The 22,277-nt window shown below is 45.9% G+C and overlaps 1 protein-coding gene across 1 annotated transcript in view; it reads right to left on the reverse strand.

Moving 5' to 3' along the window:
- Positions 1–528: 528 nt before the first annotated feature.
- CDH4 (cadherin 4) overlaps positions 529–22,277 on the reverse strand; it is a 423,679-nt gene continuing 401,930 nt past the window's right edge. The window contains exons 11-16 of the mRNA XM_048321825.1: positions 19,068–19,210; positions 14,908–15,141; positions 13,620–13,853; positions 9,329–9,468; positions 7,344–7,508; positions 529–5,973 (exon numbers count right to left, since the gene is read on the reverse strand). Of these exons, the coding sequence (XP_048177782.1) occupies positions 5,767–5,973; positions 7,344–7,508; positions 9,329–9,468; positions 13,620–13,853; positions 14,908–15,141; positions 19,068–19,210 (1,123 nt within the window). The 3' untranslated portion in view covers positions 529–5,766. The remainder of the gene's footprint in view (positions 5,974–7,343; positions 7,509–9,328; positions 9,469–13,619; positions 13,854–14,907; positions 15,142–19,067; positions 19,211–22,277) is intronic.

A 22,277-nucleotide genomic window follows, 5' to 3' on the forward strand; every position in this document is an offset into this window, starting at 1 on the left:
TAAGACCTTTTTGGACCCTTCCTGCTCCCTGGCAGTCAAAGGGCAGTGGGCAGGTGGAGGGGCTGGATGTCCTGATGTAGCAGTCAGGGGTGACCAATGTGTTAGGAGCAAGTAAAGACCCCTGAATATGCTGGAATTACAGTGAAGCACAAAGATCTGGTGCTGCAGGAGTGGAATCACCACCCAACTATTTGCACCAACAGTTTAGTGCAGCAGAAATGGGTTGCTTTGGGATGTGTGAGGAACCTGCACCACCTCATCCATAATCCAAACAACGACACGGGCCAGAGGAGAGCCACGCTCCTGCCTTTAATGAATGAATGCAAATTCCTGCAGGAGCACACAGGATCTCCAAAAACCCCACTGGTGTCTGTGCACCTGGACCCACACCTGCAGCCAGACCGCCCCTTGCTGTCTCACTGTGAGTATAAGGGCCATGAGCAGTGACTGAGCTTGGGGTGGACATACGGGGAAGGAAAATGAAATTTAAAAAAAAAATTAAAAAAAAAATAATAAAAAAGCAAGTGAGACTATTCAAAAGGGGGACTTTATTTTTATTACACTGGAGCCAGGCGTCAGTGCGCCAGTTCAGCTTTGATACACAATAAATCAGCAAACCTGTCACTCAGTTTGGAAACCAAGATTGCAGTGGCACTAAAAACACATTGAAAACATTTACTTTCTTCCCTTTTTTTTTTTTTTCCTCTTTTGTTTTTGGTACAAAAATGGTACAAACAACAATACAAAATATTTGTGCTGTTGACGGTTACAAAAAAAGGTTTCTGAACTGGGTTAACGGACGCAAACTTTTGCTTTTGCGCTTCAGCGTGAATACAGCAGAACAGCAGAAGTCTTCCTTGGGAACAACCACACTCATGCGGGCTGCTACACAGCTTCTCCATCGGAAAGGAAACATGCAAAATCATCATTAAAATAAAAAAAAAATAAAAAGAAAGTGCTCCAATTATACATCTATATGTTGTTGTTGTTTTTTCCCCTATTAGATTTGTAGCTTCAAGCACTAACTACGTTATGTACACTGTGTGTGAACAGTTGTATGTGGGGTTGGAGTGGACTGGAAAGAACTTTTATTTTCCCATGAAACCGAGTTAATTTGCGTGGGAGACACCTACGTTGTCTGGCTGCTGTTTTATACACTTGCATTCGTCGTGACACAGCATTTCCCCCCTCCCCCAATATTTTTTTTTCACACTTACAATGAAGAACTCCAAAAGACATCACAAATAAACGTTCTGTATTTTACCTTTAATTAATGTTTTTCTTTTTTTAGATTAAACAAAGTTGCAATCTTGGCATATTGTGTGGTACAGACGCTGCACTGACCATTACCATTCTTCAATACCTGAGCGTCCACCCTACGTGGAGCAGTTACAGGCGATACAGCCACCTCTGAAATCCCACCTCTAAAGACTGGATTTGGACCTGACTATCCCTAAAAACCCCATCACCATTGTAGAACTGCCAACGGCATCGCCTGGTCCAACAAAGAAGGGAAAAAAAATGGAAAAAAAAATACAAAACCAGAAGCAAAACCATGACTAGAATGTGGGACACCTAGAACAGAGTTGCCTATTTACTGTCATTATTACCTGCTGAATCTCCTCCTTGCCCTGCAAAGCATTTCTGCGACTGATGTGGCTCCCAATTTTAGGCTACACGATAAACAGACCACCAGGGCTGTGGGTCATGTTCTGCCAGGGGTGGCTATGGGTACAGCTGTGACATTGGATCTGCACGGTCCCTGGCTTGGGGATGTGCAATCCTCATCCTTAGGAGGTAGGGAGAGCACCAGACATGTCCGGCCCCAGTGCCCTGGGAACTCACTGTCCCCATCCCTTAGGCAGCAGGGAGAGCTGTGGTGGTGTCCCCTGGCAGGGCTATGGGGTAATAGGGCGGGACAGTGGTGTTTTAGGGACAGGATCCCCTCCACCTGCCTGAAATCAAGTCCTTCCCCACTGCCTTGTAGTGTACAAAGAGTGGGGATCACTTCTTCAGTTAGTGTAATGTTTTAGTTTAGATTAGTCAGGGAACAGGGACTCTGGTCTCAATGCACTAAAGCCTCCTGTGGCTTCTCAGAATTAACAGCAACTGCAGGCTCAGCCAAAGGGTTCTTTGCTCACCACAGCTCCTTTTGAGTCACCATCACCTCCAGCTGCAGCTGGTTGTCACCATGTCACATCAATGAGGATCAGAGGGGTACACAGTGATGGCAATCTTGTCAATGGGACCCCTTGGATTAACGTAAATTTCCTTAGCTGGATTACAAACCATCAGTAATATTAGGAAGCAGAGAGGTTTGTAAAAAGTGATCTGTTTTCATTGCTGGATGTGCCCCGTGCTTACCTTACACTGGTCCCACTGTGAGAAAAGGGGCCTGATGCTGCTGCTGCTGCTTGTGGGGCTGTAAGACTCAGGGGGTCAGGATGCAGGGAGGAGAAAGGGGAAGAGGAAAATAAGGAAGAGGAGGGAGAAGTCCTGCAGAGGGAGACTGAGCAGAACTGGGTCAAAACACAATAACCTGGTTGGTTTGATTTATAGGCTCATGGGATTGGAATGGCTGGATTGCAAATGCTGCAGAAAAAATATCCGCTGATTTAAAAAAAGTTGCCAATGGAAACAGGTTGGTTTACTTTTAATCGCTCAAACAGTTTTGTTTGACTTAGGTTGCATAAATGTTCTTAAAAACCTGAAATGTTTAGGCAAGCTGAAGTCAGACAACATCCCCTTCATGGCTAAGTCGCTCCTTTCACCGCTGGGGACTGTGTGCGCTGCCGATGGCCCGGAGCTGCTGTCCCACACCGCTGCCAGCCCTTTCCCTACCTGAAATCCTCATCCCAGCCAAAGCCACAGAGGATGTCAAGCACCAAGCGCTCTGGAGCAGGGATTGAGCTGTTGCTCCCAGGTAAGTGGTGCCAGGTGGATGGCAGGGCACAGCTCACAGCAGAGACCTGGCATTGTGGGATCCACATGAGCGTTCCAGGAGGCGCACGGAGCTGGGAGGCAATGGCACCAACCCAATGGACGGAGAACCGTCGGCATCACCCAGCCCTCGAGCTGAATCCTTCTCCTGTGTCGGTGATGAGGTTACGGCGACGGACACCAGCAGCAAGAAACACCAAGTGCTTTTTTATTATTCACTATGCCTGTGCCTGGGCAGTTTCTGCAGAGGTGCAAAGCCCCGGTGGTGAAATACTCCAGCCCATGGCTTTTCCAAAAGAAAAGGAGAAGAATCAAGAGCGCCATGGGTAAGGAACAGAGGCTGTGGGACCATGCAGCCTCTGTGCCGGGCAGCTGGGGACAGGCTGTGAGGTTTGCCAAGAGTGGTCAAGAGGAGGGGGACGGCACACAGCAGAAGCAAACCAAGACTTTCATGGTGGTCACACGAGACGACTGAGATCACAACTACAAAATAGGAACCGGAAAAGTGTCACGTGCTGCCAGCCTATGCCTGTGGTGTGACATCCTCACCTTGCTGCTGCCATCAGCGCCGTCCCCCTCCTCTGAGGTCCACACTTTTGCCTCCTGGTTTCCTCAAGAACCCTGGGTGAGAGTGAGTTTGCTCTCCAAGCCATGACAAACTGACCCATTGACTGACCAACTGACTGACCAAGACAAAAAGAAAGATCTCACCCTCAGTAATTAATAACATCCTGGTAATGCTGAAGTCCCCTCGGGCAGACTTTTACCACATTCCACTTCATACAAGACACATTTCAAATGCTCATTAATTTACAGAAATTGCATTTTATAGAAAATATGATACAATGAAATATAAAATGCACTAGGAGCATTTCAAAAATCTATAGAGACGATCTTGCAGCCCAGTTTACCCTCTGAAAGGCGCCCACTCATCACCACAAACTCTCGTCCTCTCATTCTCGCTCTCACGTGCACGCGCTCGCTCCCCCCGCCTCCCCCCCTTTAACTCTTAGCATTCAACTTGAGAATTAATAGAGATATCAAAAAAAGCATGATTATCCCCCGGATAATCACCTTCCAATACTGTGCACATTCTTGGATTTAAAGGAAAATATATCTAAGCACTTTTACAAGTTTTAGCGAACCCACTGCAAAATCGTCTGCAGAATATAAAACACAGGTAATCCAAGATTTCATAGCACATTAATTAAGTGGCTCATAATCCATTAAATGTGGTTTATATTACACATCCATGCAGTCTAAATCATTTTACAAACATTAGACATAAACCCACTAGTCCAAATCAGTAAAGGAAAAATGTAATAAAAAATGCTAATAACTATTTGTTATTGGTTAAACTGACCCTACATATAAACTAGGTAGTTTGCTACCATTTATAATACTGATGTTGAATTATGCCTGGATGCTGTGAAACCTCTTGCTTACTTGGCAATGCTTGAGCATATTAACCACAAGATACTTAACAGGCCCTCGTTGCACTTCTTCTCCAAAAAAACACATTTACTACAGATAGCAGCGCCTACCCATCAAATAGAAAGGACACACATTAGCTGAGTTACACGATGTTGTTGAGCTTTGGCTACTAATGCTCCAAGGCATTAATGTGGTACTAGACTAACTCCATACTTACGGATGGGAAGAGTGTGGGTAACCTGTCCCTGTCCTTCGCACTGCCTTGGCCGCGAGCGGAGCCGCCGCACAAGCCCTGCCTCAGCCCAGGAGAGCAGCACCGGTGCTGGGCATCCTCAGGGATGTGGGACACCACCACCACCACCTCACCCCGCCGCTGTGTCCGTCGCTCACGAGGTCGTGGGAGCCAAAACACGGTGATAGCAGAAAAACAAACAGATGGGCCTTTGGTCATGTCACGATTTACTTTGTAGGGTTTAGGCAAGGGCTGTCGGAGATTCCTGTTGCAATAACCAAAGGCTTTATCAATGCTATAGTTCTATGCAGCTACATTGAGTGTGACCAGGGGCCAGCAGAGCCCCCGGTCAGTATTTTGCATCTGATAACACTGAATTATATACAACATGATGACTAGTTCACCACCTGCTGAGGCTTAAAGATGGCTGTTAAGATTTTGACTCAAAACATCTTTCCCCCCCCACCCCAATCCTCTTCCACCCCAGAATGAATCACCCCCTTAAAAAAACCAACAAAACCAAACGAAACAAAAAAAGGCAAAAAAGAAACAATCTCCACAGTTCCTTTTTGTTAACTCCTTCCCAGCTAGAACTGGCTTAGGGTCACAGGGAGTGCTGCCCAGGATGGTTGTATGTTTGTTTTCATCACTCCTGAGATTGAAGGGAATCTGACACATGCACCAAAAGGCACTTTCAAATATATATATATATATATATTTTAAAAACAGTGCTTCTGTTCTAAGAAATTCAAGTTAAGACAGAGTGCCTTTCACTCTCTTTAGTCATAAAGCAGGTAAACGAGCAATATCCCAGCTGACATTAAAAAAACAAAAAAAAACCCAAAAAGAAACCTGCAGCAGAGACAAGTGTTCATGCGAGACAGCTCAATATTCTAAGAAAAAAAAAAAAAAAAAAGAAAGGAAAAAAAAGGAAAAAAGAAACCTCCTATATCACCACTAAAAATAACAATACAGTCAGCAGGGGATATTAATTAATAAAGCTGCCACATCTGTACAGTTCTTGCTCCTGCATCGGCTCTTTTTGTTAACGTTGTCTGTGGGTTTGTTGTTTTGTTTTTTTTTATTCCTAAACTTTTTTTCTTCTTCTTTTTTTTTTTTTTTTTTAAATTTTTTTTTTTTTTTAATAAGATGAGGTCAGTTTAATCTTCCTCTCCTCCCCCGTACATGTCCGCCAGCTTCTTGAACCTGGGCCCCCAGTCGTTCAGGTAGTCGTAGTCCTGGTCCCCGGAGCTGGAGGAGTTGAGGGAGCTGACGGAGCCGGCGGTGGAGCCGCTGCCCTCGTAGTCAAAGACGAGCAGGGAGTCGTAGGGGGGGGCTGTGGGGTCATTGTCGGCCGCACGCAGGCCCTGGGGGGGTGAACAGATGGTGTTAATGCCCACCACGGGGTTTGAGGGGGTCTGGGCTGGGGGGATGTTTGCGATCCCTGCAGCAAAGCTAAAAGAGAAAAATGAGGGTCCCAGGGCTTCCCAGATGCACCTCTGGGTAGAGACCTTTCAGCTGCCCCCAGCAGAAAACCCAGTAACTCCCAGTGTCCCTGAAAAGGAGTTGTATTGAGTGGCAGGGGAGTTATTTCCATTGTTGATCCTTTTCTGGATCTGGAAAGCTTTCTGTTCCAGCCAGTGTGCCTTTTCTGGGGTTGCCTGTTGAGATTTCCAGCTTAGCCAATGAAACAAAAACCAGCACCCTTCTTCTCCCACCAATATTTTAATTCTGATGATTTTCATTCCTTTAGGAAAACAAAATAAAAAAAGCAAATTCTGCAATTAGGGCAGGTGTGGGGTGCAGAATCCTGGGCTGAGGGCTGGGGAGTGTTGCTACTCCTTGCGGTGTGGGCAGCAGTGTAGGCAGGCCATGGAAATGGCCTCGGGATATGGAGAAAAAAAATTGCTTTGCTGCAGAGCCCAGCGTCAGGAAAAGCCTGGTGGAATAGCCCTGCAATAAAGCAAATGTTCCACATTCCCACCTTCAGAAGCCCTGGCCTTAGCGTGGGGAGATGGGAGCTGGTTTCAGCAGCAGGGGCGTGTGTAAGAAGAGCGAGTCTTCACAAGCATGGATGTGTGTAAATGTGAGTGAAGGATGGGCAAAGGGACAAAGGAAGAAGGGATTTTAATGATAAAAATGAGAAAAGCACAGCAGGAAATGCATGTAATAATAGAATTAAATGGCTGTAACATTTATTTTTCTGGCTTAGGAAATGGATAGCATGCTTTGCCTCGGAGGAAATAATGCATTGATTGGTTTGTAACCACTCCATCACTCAAAACTAAAACTGAGATAAGAAATACCAAATGGATAGATATTTGTACAGGCAGATAAAGGAGCAGTAATCTAACATAAAATAAAGCAGCCCTCTCTGATCTGAGTCTCTCTGTGCTGCAAACTCTTTGAGGCTTTACACCAAACAGAGCTTACGAGGAAGGCACAGACCGCTGAAATAATTACAAGTCCAGGAGCCACAAATGGCTCACTCTGCCCGGGTGCTGAAAAGCATGGTGTTTGTGACACCCACAGGACAGAAATCTTGGGCTTTTTGCTGGTTCAATGCCCTCATTAAGCTAAGCCCTGCATACTTTGCTCACGCCAATCCTTTCCCTGGCTGGCATCAGACTTCTGGTGTGAGCAGTAACACCACTTGGTCTGTGCAGTCAGGGAAACCTGACTTTAGCTGGCTAATCAAGCTTTGAAGATGTGACACAGGACCTCCTATAGAACATACCTCATTAATAAAATCACCAATATCCCCCGGATGTGGGATTACTGGTCTTATAGGATACTGCGGTTCAGCACCAATAGGTCTTTCATCCACCCTTCTGACTCCGGGTGTCTTGTTCAGCACGTGATCCATGGTCTCTGGCTGCTGGAGCTGGCTTAAATCGTAATCCTGTGACAAATGGGAAGACACAGTGTGAAACCCAGAGCTTTTTGTTCAGATCACCTACTCACTCAATGTGCAAACAAGTCGAGGGCTCTAATTCTGTTTCAGCTGAAGTTCGATGGCAAATCTTATCCCTGGATATATAGCACCTCTATCTAAATTACAGATAAATTTCACCTCTGAGTAACTCATAAAACTGACCTCCTAAGAGTGTATCTTATAAATCAGATCAAGTATTTAAATATTTTCTGAATATTTCACACAGCCTCTAAATATTTGGGACAAAACCCTGGCTTTTGTTTGTGTGTGCACAGGTGTATGCATAACTTTTTTGACAAAAGACATAATATAATGTAGAGACACAGTGTTGGTAGACATGTTATTGCAATTACGTTTCTACAGAAGTAAAAACATTAAAATGTGTATTGTATTTATGCATGTAGGCCTTTCAAAGTAATTATGCTCGTTTTGCTTGTGAAAAATCCCAACAGAATAGGTTTCTATCACGAAATGAGAACCAGGTAATATTTCATTAAAAATGTATTCATGTAGGTAATGGTGTTTTGCTGCTCTTCCTTTGCTGTTATTTTTAATGAATCCTTTCTAAAATATTTAAGCCTACAGTGTAGTTGCCTGAAACCAGATACTTCATGTTCTACCAGGAAAACTATCCTTGTGCTCAGACGGGGATGATTGAATCTCCAGGAGCAACATTTATAAATAACTTGACAGCAACAAGAAAAAAAGAAATGCTAATTGTGAGGATTTTTCTGTGGAATAAGAACTTTTCAAGATTTGGGTAAACTCCTGCCTCAAAGTTTGCCACGGCAGCTCTCACTGGGCTCGCCCGCTCGTCTTTGGAGGCCACCTGGACCTCCAGGGCAGGATGTGCTGTAGTGGTTTTGTGGGATCCCTAAGCACTGACCTGGAACCACGCAGTCCAATTCAACAAGCAAAAATAAAGCCATTACACAGTGTACAGTCACACAATTTGCATGAAGATCACATCTGAGAGTGTCCTGGGCTCTTTACTCGCATTTGGTAGGAGTAAAAAACTGGTGACTTCAACGTGAGTGAGCAAACTTTGCTATTTTAGCTGAGGAATTGGACACGTAGCAGTGGAAAAGCATATCTCAGGCCAGGGAAGTTTTCATGCAACACCAGCATCGGTGTCTGTAGGAAGAACCACTGGAGGAAATCTGACATGTTCAGGCAGCCTGTGGCTCAGGGCTCTGTCACCCAGCAAAGCTTTGCCACTGTGCACTTCGTGGTGAAAGAGAAAATCCCCAAATCTCTTTAGACACTTCTCACAAACCATGTCCAGAAATTAAAAGATATTAAAGGCACATTAGAGATGATTAAGTAAATGCAGGGAAAGCCCACGGAAGCTCAAGGCTCAAGCAAGCCAAGGCAAGAGCCTGCAGCCACAGGGCTGGGCAGGCAGTAGCTGCTGGCTGGTTTTATGAAGATCTCTGGTAAAATACACAATTTTAATGACTTAAATAACAGAAATACAATTTGAACATGAGTGTCAATTGAGTGATTTATAGTTCTTCCCCAGGAAATTGCCTAGGGGGTAGAAAAATCCACATGGCACTGGCCTGCTGGCATGGTCCTGCTTGAACAGGAGAGTGTCCCAGTAATATCCTGAATCTCCTGGACCTGCTGGCTCTCACCACACCAGGGAAGCCAATAAAGCTGCCTGGTCATAAATAAAGGAACACAATCCTTTGCATGAATTTTACTGAAGATAATGTGGTTTCTGCCTGTTTGAGAGTACAGACTGCACAGCTGCTCCTTGGCCACAACTCACGGGCTCTTCTCACCTGATCCTCCTCTCCACCTCCCTCTTCGTCGTACTTGAGGATGTTGTCTCTGACGTCGTCCTCGGGGTCGATGAGGAGCTGCTTGGTGTGGCGCTCCTTCTCCCGGCGCTTCATCCACACCACAAAGAGCAGAACCATGGCTGCAATGGGGAGGAAGCTGGGTGAGCTGGGACCTCCTGCAGCACGAGGCCAGGCTGAGAGTGTCCTAACATCTCACCTGCCCCTGCCCACTGCAGAGAACCTCACTGGCTGCTGGCAGGAGGAATAAAATGTTAAGCTATTGAATGGTCTAATTTTTAAAGGACAGATCAGTGAGAGCTGTAAATACTGTGACAGAATCCCACTACAAAGGTTTCTTTAAGATCCATCACCGAGGCTGATTGAGCTGATATATATCAGGAGTAAAACACAAAATCAAAGGAGAAGAAACCAGAAAGTGTGAAAACTGCAGCTTTCTGAAAATATTTGATCTAAATGCTGAGTTTTCAGGATTAGATTTCCACCTTTATTTTATTCAGGGGCATAAAGTAAAGATGGAGGGAAGAGAGCTGCACAGAAGGAAATGGGTACAGATACCCCAAATTTGTGCACAAGGGGCTGTTCCAGCAGCATGGCACAGGTTCAGCCCATTCAGGTCACAAGCCCTGACTGTGACAGTCTCTGCTGTTTACTGCAGTTGGCCAGGCAAGACTGATCTAGGGAGGCTGCACAACATAGGGTCCTGTAATCCAATTTGGCCTCCCTCATATTCTTCTTTGGTCCATGAAGGAGGCTCTTTAGACTTCTGAGATCAGATTAGCCAGGACATTAGCACATACATTTGGCCATCGACTTGGAAAGCAAATCTCAGATCATCTGAAATCCTTTCAAAAAGCAGGGCTAGCTTTGCAGAACGAGGGAGAGCATATCTGGTAGCACACAGCCAAGCTCCTCGGGCATCAGCATTCACATGCCAGGCTTGGCTAATCTCTCTCAGTACAGTAACAGAGAGAGATGAGCAGTTCTTGAATCATGAGAAATTTTTCCCTTCCTAACTTTACCCACAGGAAACACTGCCTCACTGCTCCACAACCTCACCCTCCAAAGGGACACCCTTGTCCCAGGGGCTGTGTGATCCCTGTGAATTATTGCATGGAAGACGACCTGGGAACTCAAATCTCCACTAACATAAGGCAGCCAGATCTTGTCTTCTTCAAGAATGTGTTAAATGTTTGTTTTCATTCTTGTACTCAGTAGCTGCAAATAATGCCATGAAGGATGAAGTTAAGCCTGGGCAGCTGATGCAGTTACACCTCCCACTGTCTGCCCTCCCCCCCCATTCTCCATGCAAGCCCCATGCTGAGCTGCAACGGTGGCAATTTGCAGGAGAAGAGATCAATGGATGGACAGTGGATGTGGGAACAAGTGTCCCACGTTCATTTCACCTGGGTCAACCCTCAACTGTGCCAAAGCAACGCAGCCAACACAACCAAACCCAGGCAGGATGCGAGATCCCAAAGTTCACAGGTTTTAGCTGAGACCAGACCCCGGGCACATGGATGGGCCATCCAGCTTGCAGGAGGAGGTGGTTAGGAGGATCCAGATTCTTCCTCCCAGCACCAAAGTGTTTATACCCAACAGGCATTCAGTGAAGTGAGCGAAGAGGACCAGACAGCTAATTACCGCCATTGTGTGCCAACTGGCGGCCATCCCTGCCTGCCAGCTAACAGAATTGTTTTCAGATAGTTCAGCATTTCTTTAATGCTTATCCTAGATCTATTCAAGAAAGAAAAAAAGGAAAGAATATGTAACTCTTATCTGCAATATAAAACCTCAGCTATTTAGCAGACTATTTGAACTCCTTTTCTCATTGTTCATTTTCAAGTCTCTCACAACAAGATACCTGACTGGTCCACAAAGACAATATTATAATGGTTACCGGGGTTTATCTTTTTATTTCCTTTTTTTTTTTTTTAATGATACTTTTTCATGCACTTGTGGAAAAAACTGTGTCATTAATGCCTTTAGAGCTACCTTGGAAAAAAAAAAGACCTTCAAAGTGTCAATGGTGGATGTAGTGCACTCTCCTTCCTTTTATTCACTCTGCAGAATGGGAAGTGCTATTACTGCTGTTAGAACCATTTTCGCTCTGCATGTAGTTTTCCTTGAAATCTATTGTCTTCACCCTTCACAATTTTTTACTGCATTGCTCTTCTAAATGTGTTATTTGTGCAGCTAATACATCAGGTAGCAAGAAGAAGAAAAAAACCCCTCTGAGCAAAGGTAAAGGCATAAACTTCCTTCACAGGAGCAATCCTGGATCTCTCCCCTTGCTTCTTCTTCCTTTTAGAGTCATCCAACTTTGACCTACTGACTCTAAAATGGACAAATAGCACAAGAAAATCCCCCATCTGCCTTTTTCTAGGCTATTGTTTAGAGGTCATGATATGAAACAGATACAAAGGAGGCAAAACACTGGAAGGATGTAACTGTAAAACTGATCATTGCAAATTACATTTTTCATCACTGATACAGTGCTTTGCAGCTCTCCAAGATAAAAAAAAAAGTCAATTAGAATTACAATGAATGTAAAAATAAGCTTTTGTAATAAAACCCGTAATTTAAAATGGGATAATGTATCTGAAAATGGAAAGAGGAATCTCTTAAATCAAATGTCCTTCAGCTGAAGTTAATTTCAGTCAATAGGATTTTCAACCGTTTAAAATTGTATTTTAGCACTGGATTTATTCAAGAGCAGCAAAAAGAAGACCTGTGTTAATCACCTCTGTGGCTCCAATGCAAACTTTGAGCCCAGGGGAAACAGCAAACCTGCACAGCAAAAGGAGGTGGGGCTGATGAACATCTACATCTTCATCTTCATCGGGGTGTGCGACCACAGTGCCCCAAAATCCACCCCGGCTGAAGGGGGCAGCCAAAACTGGGAACGAAGGGCAGGAACAGGAACAGGGATGCTCCAGCAGCTTGGCTGGGCTGGGAGAGGAGCAGGGTCAGCACAAACACCCAGTTCCTTGCTCACTTTCCATCCTGATCCAGCAGATCAATTACACACCAATACATTCCCACCACTGGCTCGGGATGTGGATGTCTGTCCAGGGATGACCCATTCTCCTAATGTACCATGTCATGGCCCCATTAGGTGACATTTGGAGCATACGTCGCCCTGTCTGCTCTCTGTTTAGATGCACTGGGGGTAAAAATTAAATGTGATTTAGCACCATAACTCCCATTAGCTTTAATGAGAGTCCCATGGATTCACCCTGTGTTTCTTGATGAATATTTACCTCACTGTTCATTTCAGTGCTTGTTTTTATCTATTCCTACTGTGCCAACTCCTGCTTGAAGTTATAATGATAGAATTTTTATTTTTAAGTGTGTGCACACATGGTTATTGGTAATGCTCATGGAAGCTTGGGACTGACAGCATTCCTGGGCAAAAGGGATAGTTTTGCCTTGAGTGAAGGGATGGCCAGTCTTTACCTGTGATGTATCCCCAGTCCTCCAGCGTCCCTGACAAATTGGGGATCCTTCCTCTAAAAACACTCATAATCCCCCATGATCCTCCAATCTGAGGTCATTCAAAAAGCAACGGGAATAACTACCATTCTTCTCTTCCTTGGAACAACCAGAAAAACACAGTTATGCACTGGCTCTGAAAGGGACTAGCCAGACCGTAATAACCAGTGTATCTGGTACTGGGAACCAGTATATCCACAGCCAGCCAGGGACATGAGAGCTATGGGAGAGCCTGACACAGGGATTTGGAAGGGGCCTTCAATCTTTTCCTGCAAAATATGGAGGATCCTATCACACTCACTACTTGCAAGTTGTTGTCGGGTGTAATAATGTTTGCAAAGCTACTGGAAGTCTTAGAAAGACAGGTCTGATGCAGGCAGAGCTCATTTTGCTGATGCTGCAGCGAAGGAGGTTTGAATGCAGATGTGTGAACCACCCCCACAGCCCAAGCTCAGGGATCTGCCCTCTGCATGGAGCGTAAATAATGCCAGCTATAGAAACAGGACAACAGGGAACAGGGAAACATGAAGGAGGATAGATTTAGAGCAGATACTGGGAAGAAATTCTTTACTGTGAGGGTGTGGCACAGGTTGTCCAGAGAAGCCATGGCTGCCCCATCCCTGCAAGTGTTCAAGGCCAGGTAGCACAAGCCTTGGAGCATCCTGGCATAGTGGAAGGCGTCCCTGCCCATGGCAGGAGGATTGGAACGAGATGAGCTTTAAGGTCCCTTCCAACCCAAAGCAGTGTGTGATTTTAGGGCAGGCCCTGTGGTACTCACTCAGTAAGATAATGATGCAGATCAGGATGGCAATGATGGCCCCCGTGCCCAGCCCCGCAGCAGCCACGGCCCCGATGGTGGTGCAGTCGCCGTTCTCGTCACACGGGCACACCTTCACCTTGATGACAGAGGTGTTGTACAAGGGGGGGTTTCCTGAGTCCGTCACAATGATGGGCACATCGTACACTCCTGCTTCCAGGTACATGATCCGCAAACTGAGCTGGGCATAGTCCCCTGCACACCCAGACAGACAGACAGACAGATGAAAGACACTGGTAAAACCTTGCAGCTGCACTTGTGCAGGGTTTCTCTGCTAGAGCCCTCTTCTGAGCCCTGCAGAAGAGGTTATCAACAACACACCTGGCCAGGACAGCTTCAGACCTCTGGCAAACAGTCTGGCCAACAACCAGCCCGTGCTTTGCAAAATACTGTGTGTTCTCACTGCTGCACTAACCTACCTGGATGCCATTTGCAAATCCAGTTGTACGTGTTCAAAACGGCATCAAACACAAATAGGAACACATGGATAATGCTTCCTGAGGCTGGGCTGCCCCCGGCCACTGGGCAGGTTCTACACTCACCCACGCTCCCACCTCAGGATTTTGGGAATCCACTGATGACAGGCACAGCTAGGTAAACCCATTGGGATTGAGCCTGGAGCTGTGAGGGCACAAGTTGTTGCCCCTGGTCTGGCACCCTCTGCCAGACCTCAGTGAGAGGGACCAGCTTTGAAGCCAAAATCAGCCCACAGTTCCACAATATTTTCCATCCTCTGCTGAAACTACCAATAAGCAGAGCAACTAGGGCCATTTGTGGCTGCACTCTGCAATATAAAAATCCTTCACATACTGGTAATCTTCACACTTACCTAGCCCTCCTGGTTCCATGGTAAATTAAAAGGCTGCCTTTATGCAACTATGGTCAGAGAAATGAACATTGATCCTGATTGTGGCTTATGACAATTACACTGGAGGAACATAAGGAAGACTGATAATAGCTTTTTTCCCCTTGGCCATTATGGATGATTTATACTCTGTTCACTACTGATAACTGTTCATAATTATGAACTGCATTAAAAAAAGCCAAGTGCCAAGGCTCTTAGAGTTATGCTGCAGGTCTGATACAAATCATTTCTGATTAACTATCTTGTCTATAATGTCAGCCGTAATGTGCTTTAAAAAATAAAAATCAGATAAAAAAAGCGAGAAAGTTTCGAAGTTGGAAGCCGCACGTGGGCTCATTAGTGAACCAGAGCCCAAATGTGCTCAGGATTGCCTGCCCCATTTACCATTGAGCCGTGTGATGGTCCAGTTCTTCCTCACCGCAGATGGCACACTTGGCAGCTCGAAGACAAAGGGCCCCACGTTTGGATCGATGTCAGCGTCCGCGGCTGTGATGTTGATGACATTCAGGTTTGGCTTCTCGCAGATCTGCGCCTCCTTTGGCAGCAGCTCCGGAGCGTTGTCGTTGATGTCGATTAGGTAGATCTGCAGCGTGCCGGTGCCGCTGGCGGGGGGAATTCCTGCACGGGAGACACGGACCTGTGACCGCCACCAGGGACTGGCAACACCACGGACCAGCCCCTTCTCTGCCTTCCATTCCCAATAAACCAGGATTTTCACCCTGCCTCCCTGGACCTCATTAGGGACATGCTGCACTTTCACGGTCCCTTGCTTTACGTGGTATTATTAAAACTTCCCCAAGCCTCCTAATGTTGCTGTTTTTCGCTCCTGCAGAACAGGAGGTTGAGTTCTGCAGATCTGTAGCCTGCAGCAGTGCCCCTAGACCCTGAAACTACAAGCAGGTGATGCCAAGTTGCTCCTGCAAATCTTGGTAATGGCTGTTTGGAAGAAGAAAAACCATTAGAAAGAGAGCTGACAAGAGGAAAAAGAGGGCTTGGAGGGGAGAAAAACCTACATAGTGTAACCCATGGGTCAGCATTTACTGTAGCACTTGCTGGCCAGTTTTCAGCTTTGAGACCATTACTCTGCTTCAAAGAAAGCCCACCTCTCCATTATGTCCCACACCCAGCCCTAGCTTTAGTGGTGAGAGGTCCTGCTCAAAGCCCACGGTATGAGCCATCACCAGACACATTGGGTGATGCCACTAACCCCCAGCAGCAGTGTTACGTCCCAATACACAGTTCCCCATCCTCTCCACATCTGTCCCAACCAGCAGGGATGTCACAGCATGGCAGTCCTGGTCCTCCAGCCCCTTCTTGATGGAGAGGCACATTTGTCTGACTAATGACCACTTACACAAAGTAGTATCTGCCCTGGCAGGGGAGAACAGCCTTCCCAGAAAGGGTGCAGTGCTTTTCATTTCTCTCCCCACACATTTATCTGGCAGCTCTGTGTTGGCCTGCCCTCTGCCTGCCTCTCTCCTCTGGCAGCATGGCTTCAGCAATTCTTTTTCAAGTTTGTATTTTCAGTTCTGGCCCTTCCTCCCAGTGCTAGATACAAAACTACACAAACCACTTCCCCACCAGGCTTCTGCTTCCTCGGACTTTCCTTCCTACATTCCTTCCTCCATTTCTCAAGGGAGCCTCAAAAATTCTGAAGGAACTCTGGAAATCCTTTTTTCATGGTTTCCACACAAGCTCTTCAATCATGGACTCTCATCCTTTCATCTTGGAAGCATGGGGTAGGTCTCCTTCTAAAACAATGTCTTTTGATCAGCCTTGAAAGCTTCTGGAGTGGCAGACAGCCCACCAGGATACTGGGGCTGAACATGAAAACTGACTTTTGGGACCAAGCAAAGTGATTTTACTGCATCCACGTTACCCAGAATATCTTCTGGGATAAAAGCAAGGCTCCCACTGTAACCTCTGAGACAGACTGAACACAAACCCTCAGTCCTGAGAGACACTAACTGGCACGTGGCTGACATAACCTGCAATTGCTGCACACACAAATGCACTTTTGTTGGGCCATTGAGTATTGTTGGGCTCCGAGTCCTGTTTTTTTTGTTCCTTTGTGCTCCTGAGTGCAGTTCTGGGGCAGTTTCAGGAGAAATGAACAGTAAACAATTCTTTAAATGGTGAAATATTACAAACTATGGCACATTTCACATTATTTCAGCTGTCTAATACGGAGAGAGCAAGGACATAAAGCAGGTACTGATGTATGATGAAGGATCTTTGGACTTTATCCTCAGGAGATGAGGACTGCAATAGTATCACTGACTCCAGTGGAGAAGCTGGTCTGATCCCTGAAATTAAGATTGAAATACTAATGACAAAAGGAAGAGGAATATACAGCCTCCACATGTACGTGTAACTGTTGCATTCTCTATCACTGCCTTTTTCACAGGGCCAGTGTCTGCATTCCCACAGCAAGGCATAAGCCAAGGTTTTCATGCTCAGCCCTCTGCTTCCTGAAACCTGTTGGAATATGATATATTTAAGTTCTCAGCTTCCCTGGGAGATTGGCTGAAACTGGCTGCGGGGTTCAAACACTGCCAGGCTCCACACCTGTGTGATCCAAGGGACTGTCTCCTCGGAAACCAGGTTAAAACTACGCTGTTGATTAGGATTCCCCTTTTGCCCTCCTTACACTGCAGCCAAGACTCTTCTTAAAGACAGTACCTCTGCACTGTAGCCCAGGGAGAGAAAGAGAGCACGTCCAAGGAGTATTTGGCTAAACTTCTCCTTTATCATGTACTGAGAGCAGCAAAAAGAACTTCAAGGAAAGAAGATGCTGCTGCTTCTTCAAGAAAGAGAGAAAAATCCCCCCCAAAACCCTTGACCCAAAGCTTTTCTTTGATGAGTACGTGATGCCGGAGAACCTGGAACTTGGGAGAAATGTGGTAAGAGTCTATTAGCCTAGATGGAACTTTAGCTGTTATCCTAAGCACTCTAGACAGAATTTTAAATAAGGTGTTGCTTTATGTGCATTTTGATGGCTGCAATATACCGGTGATAGATTAATTTTTCAGAATAAAGAGATTTATCTAGGCCCTCACTTTCTGAGCTGCTGAAATGATGGATGTGGAGGCACTGATGCACTGCAGCATCAGCATCACAGCCAAGGAAAGGGGTTAACTCCACATCATGTGGCACCAAGTGCCTGGGATTTGCAAGGTCAGATGGTGACGATTAGGTTGGCGGGTTCAAACTCTACCACTGCACCTGTGAACAGCCTTGGCCAACTCATTTGACCTGTTCTGCCCTGTGGCTTTTGCAGATGAAGACCACTAGACCCTTTCGGGAATATTTTGAATTTCACTGTTCTGGCTGCCTTCATGGAGGGGAAGCTTAGGATGGGGCTGTGGGGTGAGTCCTACCATTCAAGGCACAAGGAAGGGTAAAATGCACTTCTTGGTACAACTCCTCAGCACTGAAACTCTTCCATGAGTTTCCCTTGCCCCTGTGACTCGGGATGCAATGATTGAAGTGATGCATGGAGCCCCAGAGGGAGGAAGTTTTCATTAGCCCTGCAAGCACCACTGAATCTGCTCATAATGGCCATGGCACCTCCAGCCTGAGGGATCACACAAACACTGCCCTGAAAGCACCTGCAGAGTATGAGCAATATACTTAGGTGCTCACAGCCAAGCCCAGACTTAATTGTGCTGCTGAAGCAGGGCTCTGGTTTGAGTGCTCAGCACCCTGGAGGTGAGGGTGGGTGAGGGGGAGGAAGGCCTTCTCCTTGTCCTGGGAAACTCCTGAGCTTTTTCCAGCTGCAAGAATTGAGGAATGAAATACCAGAATGGCCACATTTGGGTGTGGTTAGCAAAGTTCATCAACTCCTCCTAACCAGGATTAGAAAGAGAAAAGCAGGGCAGCAGCACTGGGCTGCTCACCCTTGAGTGAGGCCAGTGCAGGAGTTTTCAGTGCTGACTGGACCAAAAGAACTGAGTGATCCTTAATGAGGAGAGAAGAGCCAACAGGACTTCTCCAAGAGACCTGGGTGGCCTCAGTGGCTTTGGTAATAAGCACATCAGCACTGAGATGATCGGATGACGGCTGCGCATCTCAGGAAGGCAGTGGCCAGGAAGAGCCTGGCTCCAGTGACAGCCACACCTTTATGAAAGCCACTGACTTATTTTTAATACCCTCCTGACATCCCATAAAATTATTTCTGGTTTCCTGATGGAAGGCTTCCTGAATGCTCTGATCAGTGCCTTTGGGAGGATTACCAGGACCGGTGTGCTTGGCACCCCTTGGAGAGCACATCCCTTTGACACTTTTTGAAGTTCAGGCTACACCGCTACACTGAGCTCCCCAAATCAATTTTCCATTTGTCCTCCCTTTCCCTTAATAACGCTCTCCGTATACTGCGCACATTTAATTTACTCCAGCAATTTCCCATCCCACTTTCACATTTTTGACCATAAAAACCTGGGAAAAAGATAACTTATACTGACAACTCTGTCAGGGCATCATTTCTCTTAATGCATCACATTAGAGTCTTATTGAAGCATGAACAATGTGAAGCCTGGGCTCACCGTTGTCAGCCGCCAAGAATGTGGCCTCGTAGACATTATTCTTAATGTAGTCTGACTCTCGATCAAGGACAGCAGCAGTAGTGATCTGACCATTTGTGGCATTAATGTTCAGCCAGTTTGCAGGATCTGACAGCTTAGAGTATCTACAGAGAAAGGAAATAAATACATGGCAGTCTTTTCACTGACATATCCTTAATATTGCTTGAAATACGTTTTTTTCTGGACTCCTGACCCATGATTCAAAGGACCTTTGGATAACTGGTTTTGTTGACAAACACAATGCTAATTGAGTATCCGGTTTTTGACCTTTACAATTATTCAATTTTTCAATTTCTTTAGTTTTAAAGGTTTTTCTTTCCACTAAGTGGCACTTACATGCCTGTTTCCTGCTGCTAGGAGAGGACATTTCCTGACATCTTGCAGATGAGGAGAAATGGGGTCTGCAATGACCACTGCATTCGTATGCCTGAATTAGAGAATGGATTCCTGCTCTGTCCTGCTCCTGACTTTGCCCTTCTGCAAACAGGTTTTTAAAGCCAAGGTTATCCCTGTTTTCTGCCCACCACGAATAAACAACAGTTTGGGAATACCACACCACCAGAGTCCCCTCCCAAATACTCAGTCAACTCACAGCTGTTGTCTATTCATGTCCCATGCAACCAGCTGAGAACATGGTTTGTTTTGGGCAAACTTTTCCTGTGTTCTCCAGATCAGTGTGTTCAGTTCATCTTTCTCACTTGCTTGTTTTCTTGCTTTTATTTAATTCATTGCTTTTGATTTCTACCTCTCAGTTTTGTACTGTTTGAACTGAGATGGACCATAACTATCTGACTGGAAGCTAATAAACGGGCAGACTAAAAATTGCTGAAATGAGCAAACAGAAGCTGAGCTTATTTCATGGGTAACTCAGACCTGCTGATAATTTGATACGATTATCATTAGATACACAGGTGAGAGCACTACTGGCTTCTGGTGAATATCCCTTTCCAGAATTGGGCTGTTTGAAGCAGAAACTCAAAGGGAAACTTGAGCTGCGTCAATCCATGTGAAGAGGAAAGCAACACACAGCTGGCACAAACCGCTGCCAAAGGACAGAATTACATTTCATGGAGCTAGACTCTTTGGGATGTTTTCATTCCAATATCACTGCTGTGAGGCTCCTGCCCTTTGTCTGTTTAATGACCAGGGATCCAGCCTTAAAGCTGGCTTTGTGAATGTGTCTGTGGCTAATGAGGATAACTTGAGGTGTGACACTGGCCATGCCAAGCCGTGCATTACTGGAGATGCTCCTGCTTCCTCATCTTCTATTTGTAAAAACTCTGTTTCATCAAAGACTATTTAGAGACTGAAAATTGTATGCAAGGCTCTAGCAGCTGGATCAGCTCTGCAAAGTGCTTATCATGGATCTGTAGGCTTAGCCTTTTGGGTATCTTTGTTCCTAACTCACCAATGCCAACTGTGAAGTAAAAACTAAAATACCTGTTTTTACATCTCACAAAGGCAGGACCCCAAAAACACCCCACTGCTTCTTGCAACACCTGGGCATTGGCTGTCCTGATGCAAAGGGAGAGAGACTGTACTGGGGTTTGGAAATTAAGTGCTGGTGGATGCACAAAATGTGTGTCCTGGAAGCCCTAGAAAGAAACAACTCAAGTAACTGGCTGTTCATATTCACAGGAAGCCTTACAAGACCCTACACGTGCCCTGTGCAATGACAGGAACAGCAGGCACTCGTTTGGATTACAGATCACCCCCCTCCAGGTTAGAGGGAGTACTCAATCAGAAATGAGTTGTTCTCTCCTCTGAAAACCAGCCTTGGTACAGACATCAGGGAAATAAAGACCCTTCAAAGGCCAATATTTCAAAAAGAACATAAGAAAAATGAGCTTGTTAGTTAGAATGGTCTCTTTCCTCCAAAGTCCCAATACCTGTCTAAAGACAACAAGATGAGGCAGTGAATAAACGATCATTTTCTAGACCAGACAGCTCCGTGCCAGGTGAAATATTTCAAACTCTTCCTGACACAAAATGTCACAACTGATGCAAGTTTAAGTGGTCTCAGCTGTGGTCACGTTGTATACTCAGGTTTTGCCAAAAACACTGCAGCCCTCACAGACTTAGCAGTGCTATTAGCCCTTACAGACTTTCTTAAAAAAGAAACCAATTTCTGTGGATGTAGAAGCATCCAAGAGCAGGAAATGCATTTCCTGTCTGCACAGATGGAGCTGAAATAGTCGTGAAAGTGTCACAAGGGCTCTCATTTTCACCTACACTTTTCTGTCAATTATTTCCTGGTGGGAAGGTGTGTGAGCTGGGATCCTGGACTGTGGATTCAGTCCCCAGTCTGCCCAGGTGGGACAAAACAGAGTGAGTGACACCTTCTTGGTCACAGCATGAATTAAAAGTCATCTTAAGCTGCTTGGATCAAAATCTCACTTTTACAAGGTTAACATTTTGCCAGCTGAATCCCATTCACAGGGAAAGCAGCTAAGGAGGAGCTTATGTTTGGCAGCTGCTCTGAAGAGAAAGGGAAGGTTGGAACAAATTGCACCTACTTGCCTACTAGCAGGCAAGGGGAGCATTAGTGAGATACAGACCAAGTGCCAATGGCCTGTGAGTGGGTGTTTGACTGCTCAGGCAATACTGAACTACTGACACTTTAAAAGCCTGCCTAGCAGCTGTTTGTAACCCCACCAGCCTTGCTCTGAGCTAGCGGACAGCTCCTCTTCCACTGTGCTTTTAAGCCAGGTTGAACCTAAATCCTCTGGAAGCAACACAAGGCATGATTAAAAATCCCAGCCATTCCCTTTGAAAAACCAGGCCTAGCCCTTTCTGTGCCTCAGTTTCCCCCCATGAAACAGAAATACTAACGCTGCCTTTTACCAAACCTCTGTGTTTATGAAGTGCACGAACCACACAGGCCAGAGCACGCTGGGCGAGGCAGCCCTGACCCCTGTAACAATGCAGAAACCTGCTTCATTTGAAGGTGTCACCTGCCCCACTGCAAGCCAGTAACACGGGATCCAGCTCTGTCTGCTCTCCTTAGCCCAGCTGCTCAGAGCCTGGCTTACCTGGAGCAGGGGGACTGTGAGTTTACAGGCGTGCAGGACACTGTGCAAGCACTCGACTGCAGGTGCCACTCCCTGCCAAGCATTTCATTCATATCCCACCAGTCAGTTTGGAAATTAGCTTTCAGCTGTAGGGGAGCCC

Source organism: Corvus hawaiiensis, chromosome 17 (genome assembly GCF_020740725.1).
Source record: "Corvus hawaiiensis isolate bCorHaw1 chromosome 17, bCorHaw1.pri.cur, whole genome shotgun sequence".
NCBI lineage: Eukaryota > Metazoa > Chordata > Aves > Passeriformes > Corvidae > Corvus > Corvus hawaiiensis.